The sequence below is a fragment of the Oryzias latipes genome, chromosome 20 (assembly GCF_053564925.1).
Source record: "Oryzias latipes strain Hd-rR chromosome 20, Olatipes_Hd-rR_3.1".
In the NCBI taxonomy this organism is placed as follows: domain Eukaryota; kingdom Metazoa; phylum Chordata; class Actinopteri; order Beloniformes; family Adrianichthyidae; genus Oryzias; species Oryzias latipes.
Window position 1 is genome coordinate 10,473,995 of NC_136256.1, and position 17,845 is coordinate 10,491,839.

General features: G+C 37.7%; 1 protein-coding gene and 1 long non-coding RNA gene across 3 annotated transcripts in view; both read left to right on the top strand.

Annotated features, from left to right (window-relative positions):
- The first annotated feature begins 1,424 nt into the window (after positions 1–1,424).
- Positions 1,425–4,072, top strand: LOC110013566 (uncharacterized). The gene is made up of 3 exons (XR_002872353.2): positions 1,425–1,799; positions 3,090–3,215; positions 3,503–4,072. It is a non-coding gene; the product is annotated as an uncharacterized LOC110013566 (long non-coding RNA).
- Positions 4,073–8,052: 3,980 nt separating this feature from the next.
- The window catches only part of LOC101157818 (myelin-associated glycoprotein), a 52,222-nt gene continuing 42,429 nt past the window's right edge, over positions 8,053–17,845 (top strand). Inside the window, exons 1-7 of one of the 2 annotated variants that reach the window (XM_023950343.2) lie at positions 8,053–12,262; positions 12,649–12,755; positions 12,922–13,311; positions 13,461–13,763; positions 13,837–14,100; positions 14,928–15,003; positions 15,084–15,114. In XM_023950343.2, coding sequence (XP_023806111.2) covers positions 12,258–12,262; positions 12,649–12,755; positions 12,922–13,311; positions 13,461–13,763; positions 13,837–14,100; positions 14,928–15,003; positions 15,084–15,114 — 1,176 coding nt within the window. In that variant the 5' untranslated portion in view covers positions 8,053–12,257. The remainder of the gene's footprint in view (positions 12,263–12,648; positions 12,756–12,921; positions 13,312–13,460; positions 13,764–13,836; positions 14,101–14,927; positions 15,004–15,083; positions 15,115–17,845) is intronic. The other variant, XM_023950344.2, reaches the window with a different exon arrangement.

Genomic DNA, 17,845 nt, shown 5'->3' on the forward strand with positions numbered 1-17,845 from the left:
ACTATTTTAAAATGTATTAATTTATTTGGAACAGGGCTTGGATCTGAATAAATGCTGTGTTGGTACTTTTTGGTGTTGTAATGTTTTTTCTTTTTTGTAATACAGTGATCCCTTGCTATAACGCGGTTTACTTTTCACGGTTTCGCTACTTCACGGATTTGCGTCGTGCATTGTGTTCTGCATTCTGATTGGCTAAAAAAGTCACTCCGCTTCTTCTCTACCTGTGCGTCAATAATGTCGCAGTTTAATATGTACACGTACGTAAATCAGCTTTCCAAATTACGTACATGCAAATCATCTTGCAATTTCAAGTTTCTCTAAAACCCATAGAAAAAGAGCAACACCAACTGTCAATCACTATGTTCTTCTCCCGAACAAACACACACAGCTGCACCGCGGGCTTGAGAAGGAGAAAACACTGCAGCTTCTCAGACTGAAGAGCATTGAAATACACCTGAGCCACTATTTGTCCGTTTGTACTTTGTATTTTTTTCATGATCATTTTAAATTTTCTCCCGTTTAATTTAATTACTCTCGGGTCGCGGTGGGCGGGGCTAATCTCCGCGTTTTGAAGCCTTCTGTTCACATCGATGATTCAAATTATTATTTGACAGTACAGTACAGAAGTTATTTGTTGAAAAAAAAAAACGTTTTTAAAGTACTTTGATTTGTGAAACAAATGCTTGAGCCTGTAAAACGGTTTGTTCTTTCTTTTCAATGTATAATAGAGTATTTAATTGTATATATATATATTTTTTTTAAATAGAGGTTTCTACTTCACGGATTTTGCCTATCACGGGTTCTTTCTGGAACGTAACCCCCGCGATAAACAAGGGTTTACTGTATATTATTTTTTTTCCCACCAAAGATGCAAGCTGTGCGTGAACATGTCGAACCCCAAAAAATAAATGTTTTGAAGTTCAGCTGACCTACAAATCCTTTTGGGAATGCGGTGAGTGGAAACATCACAATTTCCAGCATTTTTCTTTACAGGAATCAGTCAACTTTGTGGATAAACTGTCAGCTGTGATGCAAACAGATTTTTTTAATTGCTTTTTAATTTAAAGATAATTTCTGTGCTGTATTCTAAACATAATTTTGCTTTGTTCACAGCTGCCAAAAAGTTCAACATCCCAACCTTGGACTTGAAAGTGTTTGATGACTCAAAGACAGAAGTTGATGAGCAGGTTTTTGATCTCCAGTTGAAAAACCCAAACCTTGGTGTGTTGGAGATTTGTCTGGCTGAAGATACAAATCCAGAAGGTGAAGTTATTCTTTTAAATTGTAATTTATCTATTTTGTTTTGAATGGTTTTGGGTAAATTCCCCTTTGATGCCTGAATTTACTTCCAAGGGAAACGACCTGTGTTTTTGCTTTCAAGTACATGCTATATTAAGAAAATTTTTGAGCTGAAGAGTTTTGATTGTATATTTGCATCAATAGGAGTCTAAGGGTTAATGATTTATTTGACAGGATAGTGTGGGGAACAAAACACGGGCAAATAAGTATGAGTTTTTTATCCTATTGCTGTCTTAGACAAGATATTAAATCTGCTAAACTGTTAAGTCGGTCAGTATTTAAAAAATCTTTGTTTTTACTTTTTTTGTTTTTGCTATCATACTAATTTAAATATTACAGTAACTGAAAGCTTTAATACTTTGACAGATCAGTCGAGTTGTCCTGCAAAGAGCTGCAATACCAGTTCAAGTGGAGATACTGAAGTGGACTTAGATGACACCATAATATTACAACACAGTCCTACAACAAGACGAAGAGTTGAAGACATCTCTCTTGCCAAAGTAAGTAAATAATCTTTTCACAAAGTCATTTCAAGCGTTCAAAGTCATGCTGTCTTTCCAATTCAGTTTAGTTGTCAAACAGTGCAGTAATGCAGATCATCCAAACTAGTTTAAAGTTTTCTAGGGAAACAGCAGATTGCACCGAGTAAGTCACAACACATTGAATACATTCTGGAATACTGTCCTCATCATACAAACATATAATTCTTCTGTATTTCCTTCAACAAAGCTCTGCATAATTAACAAGATATTGACTATACGGGCGACAGTGGCTCAGGTGCTTGAGTGGGTCGTCCAATGACCGAAGGGTTGGCGGTTTGATCCCCGCTCCCACCAGCCAAAAAATGTCGTTGTGTCCTTGGGCAAGACACTTCACCCTCCTTGCCTCCAGTGTGGCTCCACTGGTGTGTGAATGTGCATGAATGATCCCGGTGATGGTCAGAGGGGCCGTAGGCGCGAAATGGCAGCCACGCCTCTGTCAGTCTGCCCCAGGGCAGCTGTGGCTACAACCGTAGCTTACCATCACCAAGTATAAATGAGGAGTGAATGAATAATGGACACACTGTAAGCGCTTTGAGTGTCTTGAAAAGCGCGGATAAATCCAATCCATTATTATCATTATACAAAGACAGACATTGATTATGCAGTTATTGAGGGGGAAAAATGTTTTCTGGGACATGGTTTCTGCAGTTCAATTGGAAATCACCTTCAAGTTCTTGACAGGACTGTTTTGCAGAGTTAAAAGGCCTTAATTTCCCATCATGATGGGCACGTTTAAAAGAACACGTTTAAAACTGCACATCTGAGTATTCACTCAAATTGGGATGAATCAGGAGCAGACAAAATAAATACAGTTTGAGGAAGGTCTCTATTGTGACGCACCACATGAAATGAAGTTGGTCCGAGTCCCTCTGCTCTATTCTGATGTGTCCACTTGCAGACAAACAGATCCATTAACATCTTCATCATACTTGTCTGAGCTGGATCTAAACTATGGCCAGAAAGCTTCAATATTGCTCACCATTTTGGTTTCACCACTAATGTTAGTTTTAGGTTGGAAGGACTGTAAGCTAGCGGGAGAGGGCGTAAACGAAGGGATGATCGGACATCAGCAGAGGGTAACTACTGTGTCAATAGCTACAACTCAGAAGTTAATTTCTGATCAACTCCAAACCACTCTGCACAAACTGTCTTTAAACATCATCTTAAAGTGCTTTAACCCCAGTAATCACTGATTGCTGTTGTATTTTTTATCATTATTAATATGGACTTTCAAATTTGATCCAATAGGCCGTTGCTGTCATTGGTGAGGATGCATCATCCGTTGAAGGTCATGTGAATGTCCTGCATATCCAGTACAGCAAGGTGCGAGAGGATATACTAAAGAAGTACCCTTTCTTGAAGACAACCTCAGGGGTCAGTGACATTTTAAATCGGTTCTCAGCTTAAAATACATTTTGAATGTCAATATAAGCAGAGGCATCTGCTAAAATGATCATTAACAGCTTTAACTCAATTGTAAAAACATTGTAATTTTCTAAACTTATATATAAATATATAGTCATTCAAGCCAAGTAATATTTATACAATGAGATCACTAAAGGGAAATGGCAATGAAAGAGGCAACAAAGAATATTAGAATGTATTGTCTTTTGTTTGTTTTGAAGTGAATGATTAATTTTCTAATTTTTTTCAATTTTCAGTTGTTTGATGATGTTGACCGAATGCATCCATCACCTGTCAGTTTAAGCCAGCGCTTCAAGGACGGCGTTTACCAGTATTGTGCCAAAGGTGCTTGAGCTTGTTCAAAGAAAAGCTCCATTAGCCAAAGTCTCCAAAGAAGCAAGAGAAGAGATGCTTGCAGAGGATCTACTAGGTATTCAAATAAAATGTAATCCTTGGTAATCTTTAGTGTGTTTTATAGTTCTTCTTTTTAGAATTCTTATCAATATTATCTTATCACATTTATGCATTTTATTATTTAAATTATGCATTTAAACTTGGTTATAAGTTTACTTTTTTATTGTCTATTTTTAGAAAATGTAGAATGCAGTAGAAAGATGTACTTAAGGTCTAGTGCTTCTTTTGTTAATGTCACAAGTTTTATTTCATGGTTTAAAAATGGTAACTGAAGTGCTATGTGCTGTTTACAATTGATCAAATGTTAAGGTTATAGTTACAATGAATGCAATGTGAACTGAAGGAAAAATATAGATTTTTCATTATTGTAAAATTGCTAATAATTGTAAATATATGCATCCTGTTGTGACACTGTGGAGCTTAAAACATTCATACTGTGAAAAATGTCAGAATTGTAATTGTTTTGAATGTTTAATAAATGTGATAAACAGTATACTGGTCTTTTAATGTGCTGTATCTGGTACAAATTTGCCATCAAAGGGTACAAAAGGCTTGTCACTGGGGCAGTACCCTTAAAAGAACAAATTTGTACCTTTTTTAAAGGTACATTATGGTACCATAGCACTATAAGGTACAATTTAGTCCACAGAGGTACATATTTGCCTTTGAAAGGTACATACTGAAAGGGTACAGATACGCACCTATATGAAAGGGTACAACATTTGTACCCTTGAGGGTACTGCCCCAGTGACAAGCCATTGTACCTCTAAAGGTACAAATTTTGCACATTTTTTCTGACAGTGCAGCGGCTTTGGGGCGATGTGTGAGCTTTTCAAAGCAGAAATGTCGCCCAGTCCTTAGAAACTGTTCAAACAGTCCCATGGATTTGTGTTTCCAGTCGTGTCCCGACAAAATAAAGGCTGATTTTATTGCCACATATTTACGTGCACCCAAGATGCAGATTGCGGCATTTCCCCGCATGGATTTTATGTTCATCCAGGCTAAATGTTGTTGTTAGCGCATGTTAGCCTTCACCTAACCCTTCTTCTGGCTTCATTCTGCCACAAAAAAAGCACCAACAACACAGATTAAAAATAAAACGATGAGCGAACAGGCGCTTCATAATAACTGTAACATTAACAAAAGCATGTTAAGAAGATCATCTCGTATTTTACCAAGCTGCTGCATAAATGTATATGGCAACTCACTTTGTTTACAGTGGGACTCATTTCCTCTTCCGGGAGTTTCAACACTACTTCGCATGCCCAAATGAATTATTCTGACCGAAAGTGTGACCATGTGAACGTTCGTTCTAATCGGAAAAAGTCTTTCTGGGCCCATGTACACGGTTGAATTTTAATCGACCATTGATTTGCCCATGTAACCGCGGCTACAACCTAAACTACAACCCCTGTTCCAGCTTTTAGCTGCATAAGATTGAAACGCTGATTCCCCCTGTTTAGTCCTGACTCTAGGCACCCACAGGAGGCCGGTCCCTGAGGCCCTTAGAGTCCGTGATGGTTCATACTAACATGTCAAAGATGCACTTTTGTGCAAGACCATGGAGAGACTTGTAAACAAGCAGAGCAGCTTTAAAGTCTATTCTTTGAGCTACAGGAAGAAAGTGCAGACACCTGAGCACATGACTGATGTGATGGTACTTCCTGGTTCTAGTCAGGACTCGAGCAGCAGCATTCTGGATGTACTGAAGCTGTTTTACAGCTCGTTTGGGGAGGCCAATGAGCAGGCCGTTACAGTAATCTAACTTACTGGAGACAAATTTATGAATAAGTATATCCAGGTCTGCCTTTGACACTATGTTTTTCAATTTTTGCAATGTTTTTCAGATGGTAAACTGACTTGATATGGCTGGTAAAGTTCAGGTTAGAGTCCATGATTACCCCTAGGTTTCTAACTTGATTTGAAGCTTTTAGAGACAGAGAGAGAAGGTAGCTGCTGACACTTTCTCTTTGTTTCTGTGGACCAAAGACAATGACTCCAGTCTTGTCTGAGTTTAGCTGGAGAAAGTTGTTTTGCATCCAAGCACTGATCTGTTTGATGCGACAGCTGATTGAATCCACCGGCCCATATTCACCTGCTGTCAGTGACACATAGATCTGAGTATCATCTGCATAGGGATAGTGATAAGATATTTTATTAATGCGAATTAACTGACCTAGTGGCAGCATGTAGAGGTTGAACAAAAGGGGTCCCAGGATTGATCCCTGGGGCACCCCACAGTTCAAGGCCATGTAGTCTGAGATACAACCCCCAATTTCAACAAAATATTTCCTGTCTTCTAGATAGGACTTGAACCAACTAAGGGCAGAGACAGAAATTGATAAGAGCAGTTTTGTGCTATGATGGGGTCTAAAACCTGACTGTAAAACATCAAATAAATTGTTTATTGAGAGAAAATCAATGAGCTGTTGGTAAACAACTTTTTCAAGGAGTTTTCATAAAAATGGAAACTTTGAGATGGGTCTGTAATTGTTCAATACTGTGACATCAAGATTGCTCTATTCAGGAGAGGTTTAATGACTGCAGTTTTTTAAGGCCTCAAGAAATGTTCCAGATTGAAGGGACATGTTAACTATTTGAGTAATTGGTGCTGACAAAATGTTCAGTATAGACTTTGGAAATCTATTGGGTCACACATCAAGGCAGCATGTAGACAAACGAAGACAGGTGATGACCTCTTGGAAAGTTTTGTCAGTTACAGGTACAGCTTAGAGTGACTAGGTGGCTGTTGGGTAGTTATTTGTGTTGTGGATTTTATGGCTTTTTTTAATCCCCTGAACCTTGTCATTGAAGAATACAGCAAACTCATTACATTTAGTTGTGCAAACCAGTTCCACTGGCAGCTGAGCTGGAGGGTTTGTTAATTTGTTAACTGTTGCGAACAAGACACAACAGTTCCTGCTGCAACTTCCAATGATTTTAGAAAATCACCTTACCCTTGTTTTGCATAAGATTTGGTTGTAGGTATTTAGTTCCCCCTTATATATTTCATAATGAGCCTGGAGTTTTGACTTGTGCCACTTCCGCTCAGCTCTGCGACACAGCCTTTTATATGCACTGACTAAATCATCGTTCATCCAGAAAGCTTTCTGTCTACTTTTTCTGATTGTCATCTTCACAGAGGCAATGGCATCCAAAACATTCAAAATGCTAGAAGTATCAGAGTTAACTAATTCATTAACATTAGCACCACAGGCGTTTTCAAAGTTTATCATTGCTGCAAACTGTGCCCAAGTGTTGTCATTTATGTGTCTCCTTCAGACAACTGCAAGACCAGGTGGTGGTCTGGGAGCAACGGACAGGTCTAAGAACACACAGAAATGATCAGACAGGGCGACATCAACCACACAGACATTGGGAATGATAACCCCCATTGTAATGAGCAGGTCCAGGGTGTGTCCCACTCACATTTTGAATAAGACCAAAGGTTTCAAGGACAGTGTTGAGCTCTTTTACATTTCTGTCATTGACATTATGATCATTAAAATCACCTGTAATAATTAAACCCTCAAAGCCTGTGCACACAACTGAGAGCATTTCAGAGAAATCATCAATGAAACTTTGGCTGTGCTGAGGAGGCTTGTCCATAAACTCCTTGAACTCAATTGTAAAGGAAACATACTCAAATGATGAAAACACACCCAATTACAATCGGTGGTTTGCAATATCATCTCTAAACAGTGCAGAAACGCATCCACCCTTTTTACTTTCTCGTATTTTAGATTCAGATATGAAGTTGGGGGAGTTGATTTGGCTAGAATGATGTTTCTTGTGTTTTGTCAAGCCATGTTTCAGTTAACAACATAAAATCAATATTATAAGAAGATATCAAATTATTGATTAAAAAAGATCTGACATTGAGTGCAGCAAGTTTGAGATTAGTTTCAGTTGGACTGGTCATGACCTTTCCTGCAGGGGATGTGAACTAGATTTCTTGCAGGTTCGATTCCCGCCTTGCACGCCCATGTGTCGATGCGTCCTTGGGGAAGACACTGAACCCCACCTTGCCTCTGGTGGTAGGCGGGCGCCTGTGTTTGGCAGCGGAGCCGCGCCACCAGTGTGTGAATGTATGTGTGACTGGGTGAATGGGTATGTGACATTTTGGTAGAGATGTGTATATACAGCGGTGAGTAACAAAGCATTAGACTAGGAATCACATTTAATTGGATGCTGACTTTGTTGGTGCTCCTCAGTTAAAGAAATAAAGTCTACAATGCTCACTGAAATGACTTAAAACGTTCAAAAGTAACAATAAATAAAAATTTATTGAAAATTAAATAATCAAAATCAGCTATTACTTTTGAGTTGTTGATTAACATAATTATAAAAAAAACTAATGAAAAAGGAATGGACAAAAAGGATGGTACCCATAACTTAATATTTTGTTGCACAACGTTTTGAGGCAATCACTGCAATTAAACGGTTTCTGTTTTTGTCAGTGAGCCTTCTGCACCTGTCCACAGGTATTTTGGACCACTCCTCATGAGCAAACTGCTCCAGTTGCCTCAGGTTTGACGGGTGTCTTCTCCAAATCGCATGTTTCAGCTCCTTCCACTGATGTTCAATGGGATTCAGATCTAGGCTCATAGAATAATCCAACGCTTTTCTCTTAGCCATTCTTGGGGGTTTTTGGCTGTGTGTTTTGGACCGTTGTCCTGTTGGAAGACCCATGACCTGCGACTGAGACCAAGCTTTCTGACACTAGGCAGCACATTTCTATCCAGAATGCCTTGATAATCTTGAGATTTGATTTTACCTTGCACAACTTCAAGACACCCTGTGCCAGATGCAGCAAAGCAGCCCCAAAACAGAACCGAGCCTCCTCCATGTTTCACAGTAGGGACGGTGTTCTTTTGGTTGTATGCTTCATTTTTGAGTCTACCAACATAGAGCTGATGTGCCTTACCCAAAAGCTCCAGTTTTGTCTCATCTGTCCAAAGGACATTTTCCCATAAGCTTTGTGGCTTGTCAACATGCATTTTTGCAAATTCCAGTCTGGCTTTTTTATGATTTCCTTTCAACAGTGGTGTCCTCCTTGGTCGTCTCCCATGAAGTCCACTCTGGCTCAAACGATGACGAATGGTGCGATCTGACACTGATGTACCTTGATCTAGGAGTTTACCTTTAATGTCTTTGGAGGTTGTTCTGGGCTCTTTGGACACAGTTCCAACTATTCGTCTCCTCAATTTGTCATCAATTTTCCTCTTCCGGCCACGTCCAGGGAGGTTGGCTACTGTCCCGTGGGTCTTAAACTTCTGAATATTATGTGCCACTGTCATCACAGGAACTTCAAGCTGCTTAGAGATGGTTTTATAGCCTTTACTTTTACGATGTTTGTCTATAATTTTGTTTCTAATGTTGTGAGGAAACTGGAGATTCTAAACAGGACTGTAAAATAGGAATATTTTTAGGTTCGTTCCCCTTCAGCTTCCTGCACACAGAAATGAATGAATAATGACTCAGAGACAGTTACTTATCTTTTGTGGAGGTTTTACTTCGTACAAACACGAAGGGGACAGACAGATGAACATGGTGCATTCAAAGTCCGAACCAACGAGCTCAGGGATGAGGTTGGTATAAAAGCCCTGCTTTTGCATATTCAGAAGATCGTCCGATGGACCCCGTGTGAAAATCACGCCCACAGGTTACTGCTGGAGAGAAGCTCCAAGGCTAAAGTGAAGATAAGTCTGAGGCCTGCTCAGCAGATCACACATGCACAGAAAAAAGGGAGGATGAGAATAAACTGTGAAAACAATAGCTTGGCTGTGCTGTCTTCAAATGTAATATAATTTTGAGATGACAATACATGCTCAGTGAATTAAGTTTAAACCATTAGTGTAATAAAAGTTAAAGGCAGTTTCTAACTATTCTTCACATACCCCCCTGTTTGTCATATCAAAATTATATATGGAAAGTCAGCAGAACACTTCTCATCATCAACCAAATACCATTTCACGAAGATTTTCAGTGTAGGCAGCATATTGGCTCTGCATCGAAAACTAAAGTGTATAAGTACATGTAAATACCAAAGAAAGCATAAAATCAACGTGAATAAATGAGCATATCAGAGGTGGTAGGTGATACATGAGTGTTGATGCGAAAACCTCCATGGCTAAACTTATACCATCTGTGTGAAACATTCATTGAGCAGTCAGGGAGGGCAAAATTCATCAACGGCTCCGTGCCCCTCGACAGCCATCACTAAGGATACGCATGCATCACCAGTCCAGACCTCGGCACAATTTCATTAATTAAAGTTACATAGAACAAGAAACAAATTAAGAAATAAAGAAAATAAACAAATTCAAATCAAACAAAAGAAAAACAATAAAATAAATCTGTAAAGACCAGTTTCAACCGCGAGCGGATGCGAATTAGGTTAATTGTAGGCATAATGCTGATAGAGTCGGCCTGGCAGCGATAATTCATTTGACACATGGAATCAAACAGGTGACAAAAAGAAAAAAGAAAAACAACACACAGAGGACCGGAGTGACTAGTTTTATCAGTACACTCCACCAGAAGTAAACCAATAAAGTGGGGACCCAGACCAGTAGGCGTCAGTCATCTGAGAATAAATTTGTGACTTAAGGGCCTTGACCTCATTGATGATGTGAGTGAGATCTCCAGAGGAAGAGGGAATAAAAGTACAAGATGAAACCACGAGCAACAGCTGGACCCATGTTAGCTGGTTCGAAGCTCACTGTAGCTGGAAGAGAGGAGTGCTAGAGGAAACAGTCCAGGGAGCGCCCCTCGCCAGGAGTAGTGTCTCAAAATGTCAGTCTTGTAGGCTCTCAGCAATTTACAGTGGCTTACGTGAATCCAGGAGGGTCGTTCAACAAGTCAGACTGCAGTTGGCATGGTGAGGAGAACCTTGAAGGGTCCTGTCCACCTCGGGTGTGACCAATCAGTCCGTTAAATGGTCTGCAGGAGAACCCGGTCACCGACAGAGGCCTTCTGGTGGGGATGCAGAGTCTGTGGGGAGGAGAGAGCTGGAGGCAGACTCAATGTGTTCCTTTGTTCTCACAGCTTTCTTCAAATAATCATGTAAATCATCAATGGTGTCAGTAGAGCCAGGCATGAGAGTAGAAAAAAAATCAGGAAAATAAATAAATAAATAAAATTGTGGGGAAAAAACACATTGAAAGTGAAACAGACAAAAACTGTGTCTCATTTTAACAGCACCATGAGCGTTAAGTCCTAAATAAATAAATCATACACGGACACAGTAAAACGGTAAAAACAGGCACATTGACTATTGGGAAAGTTTGAATGGAAGGGAGTAGAGCATACTGCAGGTGATTCTGGAGAATTCGCACAAGAGAATCACAGTTCACATTGTTTCAACTATCAGCATATCATATCATTGTTAATAAATATTCCACAATTTTCTCTAACACTCAAGTAACATTTACTTGAAAAGGCAGAGATGGTCTTGCACAGTTATTCATCAAAATATTCCAGATTCCACTTGTTTTTATTCCTTAATTTAAAACGATCAGAAATACCTAATTTAATAAAAGCTGCTGAATTTTCACATTTCTCAAGTGTTCACTTTAACTTTTTGCTGTCACCAAAACAGCGGAACAAACCTCCAATATAGCAGGAGTAATCTTCTTCGAAACATAAAAAGCAGGGAAATTTTTACAGTTTTTAATTTGTTTTCAACCTCTTAAGACCCGCTGTCCAAATGCAGGTACATCGTTTTTTGAGTTTTATTACAGTTAATTTTTCTTGACTGGGGCCTTGTAACTACATGTGTAGAGGGTTAGCTCAAATATTAGCTCGGGTCTAAATCTGTGGTTACCAGAGACAAACTGAGAATCATCTGTATTTCTGCTTGATACTGTCACTTCTTTATTTATGAAGGTCCTAGGATGTTAGAATATTAGGCAGTGGGATGGTTTTCACTGTAGCCACACAAGAAAAAGGCTCTGGTTCAAATCCTAACAGACTCCTTTCTGTGTGGAGTTTTCATGGTTTCCATGTTTGTCTTTGGGTTTTATTCAGACGTTCTGGCTTCTTCCCAAAGACCCAAATCCTGCTTCATGTTGGTCCGTCTGAAAAAAATCTGTTAGGAATGAATGTGACTGTGTGGTTGTCTGTGTCTGAGGTCTCCTAATGGAATCTAAAACTGAGGACTTTGTGTAGAACTAATTGGGTATAGAATGTTGGTGGATAAACTTGTGTAAAACTGTGTCTTCATCTTTTGAACCAAAAAGAGAAGTGAAGAAATTTGACAAGAAAAAAAAATATCAAACTCAAAGAAGAAGTTGAATGTATCAGCATTTTAAAGCAACTTTAGCTGCTTTGTTTCTTAGTTAATTTTTTTTTTACCATGGAAAACACTGAAAATACACAATTTATACAGAATAAATGAACCATCAAAGCTGTAATGACCTAAAGAGGATTTAGAAGATGACTTCCTCTGTCACAGTCACGGAAGGAACAAAACTTACATTTTGATAAACATCTATTTCTACACGACACGCTTTAAAAAAGAGAAGTTGCTTTTTGAGCTTCTTCATAGCAACTGAAGACAAAACTTTCTTGTTTCTCTGTTTCAGCTGCAGACTCATGTGGTGAGAAAACATTTACCTTCAGTCTTTAGATTTTCTCTTTCTATGCTTTTTTATAAACTATGGTGAAATGTTAAAATACTATTACTAATTCTGAGCTATTATTTTTTATTAAAAAAAGAAAAAACACCAACAGGTTATGTTTGGAGATAAACTTAGATATTCATTAAAAAATTAATTGAATTATAGTTTTTTAAGATATACGAACACCAAAGTAGTCGCTTGTTTGAAATGAGAATAGTTAAATAATCAGATTTCATGTTTCTTTCAAAATAAATCATAATGTCTCAGTGAAATTAAACCTTATATATTCACAGATATAAAGTTTTTGTGTGAGCTGTTTTCATTAGTAATTCTTATACCTTAAAACTTTGTTTCTTTCCAAATAGTCATCTAGTTTCCACAGAAATGAAGGATGAAAGTAGGAGTTTGCTGGCAGCTCCGTTTGTGAAGGTGCTGACAGTCAACATGTTCCTGAGTGTCTTCTTCCTTCCAGGTCAGATGTTTGTTCTCTTTCATCTGCAGACAGTTTTCCAATCATTTCTGCTTTGAAATATTTATTCTAATGTTGTTTAAAGGCTCCATGTGGAACAAACTGCAGCTGAACTGCAGGTTGTTTATCAGAATTTATCATTAAATCCACATCATCTTCATCATTACAGGAGTTTGGGCTGAATGTAAAGAACCGTCATTCCTCCACATTACTGCATCAAAGACGCTGGAAGCTCTGAGTGGATCCTGTTTGATAATTCCATGTAGCTTTACTACTACACCAGGAAATGAACAGAAGTTTGACAACACTAGAAAAATCATTGGAATGTGGATTAAGAATAATCGCGATTTTGAGAACAATCCAGAGAATGTGATTTTCAACAGCAGTAAGCAGCAAAACATCTATCCAATGAAGATCATTGGAAACCTGACACAGAATAACTGCACCACTTTGTTTTCTAATTTAACTTCAAATTATACAGAAAAATATTATTTTAGGATTGAAAATGGAGGATTTAAAGCAGGCGACTTTTGCAATTATTCTGAGGTAAAAATTCAAGGTAAGAACTTTTTCTGTTTTTGACAATTATGCTGATGTTAGTTGTTTTTCTAGTGAGGGAAATGAAACCCTGTGTTAGAAAACAAACATATGTATTTAGTTGTTTGCATTTATTAGGTTTTTTTCTCTGTGTTTGATGTGGAAGCACAGATTCTCCTCAGAGTCCCAGCATTGAAATCCCAGATGATCCTAAGGAGGGGGCGTCTGTCTCCATCACCTGCTCGGCTCCCACTCCCTGTCCTCACTCCCCTCCTGAACTCACCTGGAGTCTCCAACCAGACTTTCAGAGACAAACAGAGAAAAACACAGATGGAAGCTTTACGACTAAAATCCAGAAGATCATCACTCTGTCAGACACTCATGATGGATTGATCATCAACTGTTCTGCCAGATATCCTGTGAATGGAGGACCACCAAAGACAGCAGAGACACACAAGACTCTCAGTGTTTCATGTAAGTGATCTGTCAGCACATCACACTTCAGCTGCTTCTGATGAATAAAGTTTCTGTGTCACATTTTCCTCAGATGCTCCTAAGAAGACCTCAGCATCCATCAGTCCATCAGGTTTAGTGTCAGCAGGTAGCTGGGTGACGATGACCTGTTCCAGCAGAGCCAAGCCTGCTGTCAGCAACTTCATCTGGTTCAGGAGCAGCAAAGATGGAGACGTGAAAGTAGCTGAAGGAGAATCTTACAGCCTGAATGCCACAGAGGGAGGAAGAGTTTATTACTGTGTGGCTACAAATGATCTGGGGAACCAGACGTCTCCAAAGATTGATCTGACTGTTGGAGGTAAGTGGAAAATTTAAAAGATCTGAATCTTTGCCAGGATTTACAAGTAAAGAAGCTGCACGTCACTTTTTTTTCCCGTAAAATGTGAGGTTAACCAGTACTAAATCAATCAGTCAACATTTTGTCAATGAGAAATATTTAGACATGCAGCATCAACTGTGGGAGAAAGTAGGAGTATATAAGGCATCTGAAGAACAACTGCAGACAAATGATCTGAACTCCAAATTGTTCAAATCTATAAATCAGGGATTATGGGTTAAATTAAACTGAAATTCAAAACAACTTAGTGAAAACCAGTAGCAGTAGCTTTTCTCTTGAGGTCAAATGACTACAAGAAGTGTTATAGTGAGAAAATATGAGTATTTTTATTAAGGGTAAAAGCAAAATACCTTAATAAATTTAAAAGAAAATAAAAAATTTAGAAACCATTGATTTAACATAAAATGTATTTAAATTGATCTGGTAAACTGAAGGTACAAACAATTTCACAGAGGTAGTTGTTAGATTTAGTTATGAGCAGACACGTTTATGTAAAAGTACAAATAAATGAGGAACAGGACAATCAAAAAAAAAATAGATGTGGGTCCACAATTTAATAAAACAACTTCTTCTTTTAAGGTGCCACAATAAGTTTCAAAGTAATTTAGGTTTTGGGCTTTTCTTTGGAGATTGGCCAGTGAGTGTTCAATTTAACATGAGAAATAAGATGATTTTTAAAAATTCTTTTTTATGTATTATTATTTATTCTAGATCTTCATTTAAGTTTTGGGAAAACTATTGTCCCGCTTTTATTTTAGCAAGTCTTGATCATTTGTTTTTTTCTTTAGAGAATCTAAATTTCATTTATATCATCTCTGGAGCAGCTGCTGGGATCCTCCTCCTCCTCCTGATTGTCTGTATTGGGTAAGTTCTTCCCTCCTGTTTACCACCTTTGAACTGTTATCACTTTAAATTATTTTTAATGTTTTTCTGATGTCTTCCAGGTGTTTTAGAAAAAATAAGCAACAGCAGCAGGTTAGTAAAGAGTCAACTTTACCTCACAATGCTCAAGTATTGGATAATCATTGTCAGGGACTTAGTAATAATAATGTACCAGAGGGCTTGAAGTTGAATAAGTAAATGTTAGGTTTGTCTGTTTTACTCCTGTTCTTTCATCAGAAAAGTATTTCCTGTTCATAGTTAAAAGTTAAAAGCACATACTATCACATGCTGAACATCAACATCTAATTGCAATCCACAAGGGAGGTGCAAAAGTTACATTTAAGTATGTACTCTTTTTATATAGAGGATCATGAAGCAATGATGGTATGTATATACATTATTGTATGTTGGAAAAAGGATGATGGCCAACCAAAGAAGACTTAAAGACCCAAAATTTTGTTTTTGTTGTTTTTAACATGTTCTTTTAACATTTTCTGTATGATGGTGGACATACTACGGTGGCCATGAAGTGCAAAGCATTCAACAAATCACTCGATACAAAAACATTTTTAAGATCACAAAAATTAAAAAAAAATGTTAAAAAGCAGTATTACATTTTAGAAAACAAAACAAATTTTCAGAAACCAAAGCTTAAAAAACAAAAATGAAAAAAAAAAAAAACATTTCAGAAAACAAAATTAATTTCCAGAAAACAAAATGAAATATTAAAAAATTAAAACATTTCAGAAAAAAAATGAAATATTAAAAAATGAAAAACATTTCAGAACACAGAATTAATTTCCAGAAAACAAAATGAAATCTTTAAAAATGAAAAACATTTCCAAACCGGAAGAGGCAGGTACTATGGGACAACGCTGATTGGATGATGATGTTTGTCAATCATTTGAACTGAAAAGTATTTTAAATGAAGCGATGCCGGATTTTATCGTCCAAACAACAATGTACCATAATAATCCACGTATTTCCCATTTATATATCAAATAAAAAATGCAGCAAACAGTTAATGAACTTTTAAATTCTTTTTTTAACATTTTGCCTGACACACGAATCACCCGGAAGTAGTTGTGAGCCCTTTAACTATGAACGCTGTGCGCTAATGTCTACGGCTGCGAGGTTCACGCTGGAAATCATCTTCATTTTCCAGGTAAGAATCAATTCTGTGATCTTTTCTTTTGTCAGTCACATGTCTCTAAGGATGTTAATTTGAGGATGTTAAATAAAAGTGCTGCTTTGAAAAGATAATTTTTTTTTATCATGCGCATGCGCAAAAGGAACCCGATGGAGATAGCCGTTGCCGTTTTCGGTGACAACATGAAAGCTCCGAGCCAGCCTGATTCTGTGATTTATACAGTAATTACAGTAATTATATGGCATCAGTGTTGCTAAAAATCGACTTTGAGATTGAAATCAGTAAACAAGTTATTATAGGAAATAATATTAAACTAAGGGCATTGTATATTTTTGAACCATGCATATACATGAACTGACACTTAAAATGAAATTTAAAAGTTTATAAAATACTTAATTGAATTAACGTGTGATATTTCTGCAGGGGAAGTTTCTCAAAGCGAAGTTCCAGAAAAGTTTGTGCTGCAGAAGAACAGATGGCAGCTCTACATGGGAATACAAAAAGACTAAAGTCATTCATATCATTGTGCAGTGTACAGGCAAGTCACCATGATTTATGTGCAATGTAATCATTAATGATTATTTAACCTTAATATCTAATTTTTTTTTTTTTTAATTTCAGGTCCTTTAAAAAAAAAAGTCTTTAACCTGCTGCATAAGCCTGATTAGTTGTAAATGATGCAGTGGGGAGTGAAAGACGAAGCATAATTCCTGGCTTTAGCGTCTAGTTGATGATCTGGAAATCACATCTATGAGGAATCGCATCAAACACTTGTACAACTCCAAACAACTTAATGTTCCTTTAAGCAAAACTCCAGTTTAAAATGTTCAAATTAGACTTGCTTCATTTAGGAGTTTTTTACGTGGCCCAGAAGGGTCACAACACAACAAATTAACTTTACACACAACACATTAACTTTACACACAAAACATTAACTTAACACACAAAACATTAACTTAACACACAACACATTAACTCACAACACAACACATTAACTCACAACACAATAACTCACAACACAACACAATAACTCACAACACATTAACTCACAACACAACACAATAACTCACAACACAATAAGGCAAGGCAAGGCAAGGCAAGTTTATTTGTATAGCACAATTCGTACACAAAGTAATTCAAGGTGCTTCACAAAACAGAAAAATGCATTAAAATCACAATACATCATAGAAATAATCAACATAAAATTTACTTTAAAAGAAAAGGAAAAAAAAAAAAAAAGATTTAAAAAGAAGGAAGGAATAGGACCTTTGCAGATAGGACCTTTCAGTCATATACACGGCTAAACAGAAATGTTTTAAGTCTAGATTTGAACATGAAAACAGAAGAGGCCTGTCTTACGCCTTCAGGGAGGCTGTTCCAGATTTTAGCTGCAGAATATTGAAACGCTGATTCCCCTTGTTTAGTTCTGACTCTGGGAATCAACAGGAGGCCGGTCCCTGAGGTCCTCAGAGTACGAGATGGTTCATATGGCACTAACATGTCAGAGATGTACTTTGGTGCGTGGCCATGGAGAGACTTGTACACAAGCAGAGCTGCTTTGAAGTCTATTCTTTGAGGTACAGGGAGCCAGTGCAAAGACCTGAGCACAGGACTAATGTGATCATACTTCCTGGTTTTGGTCAGGACTCGAGCAGCAGCATTCTGGATGTACTG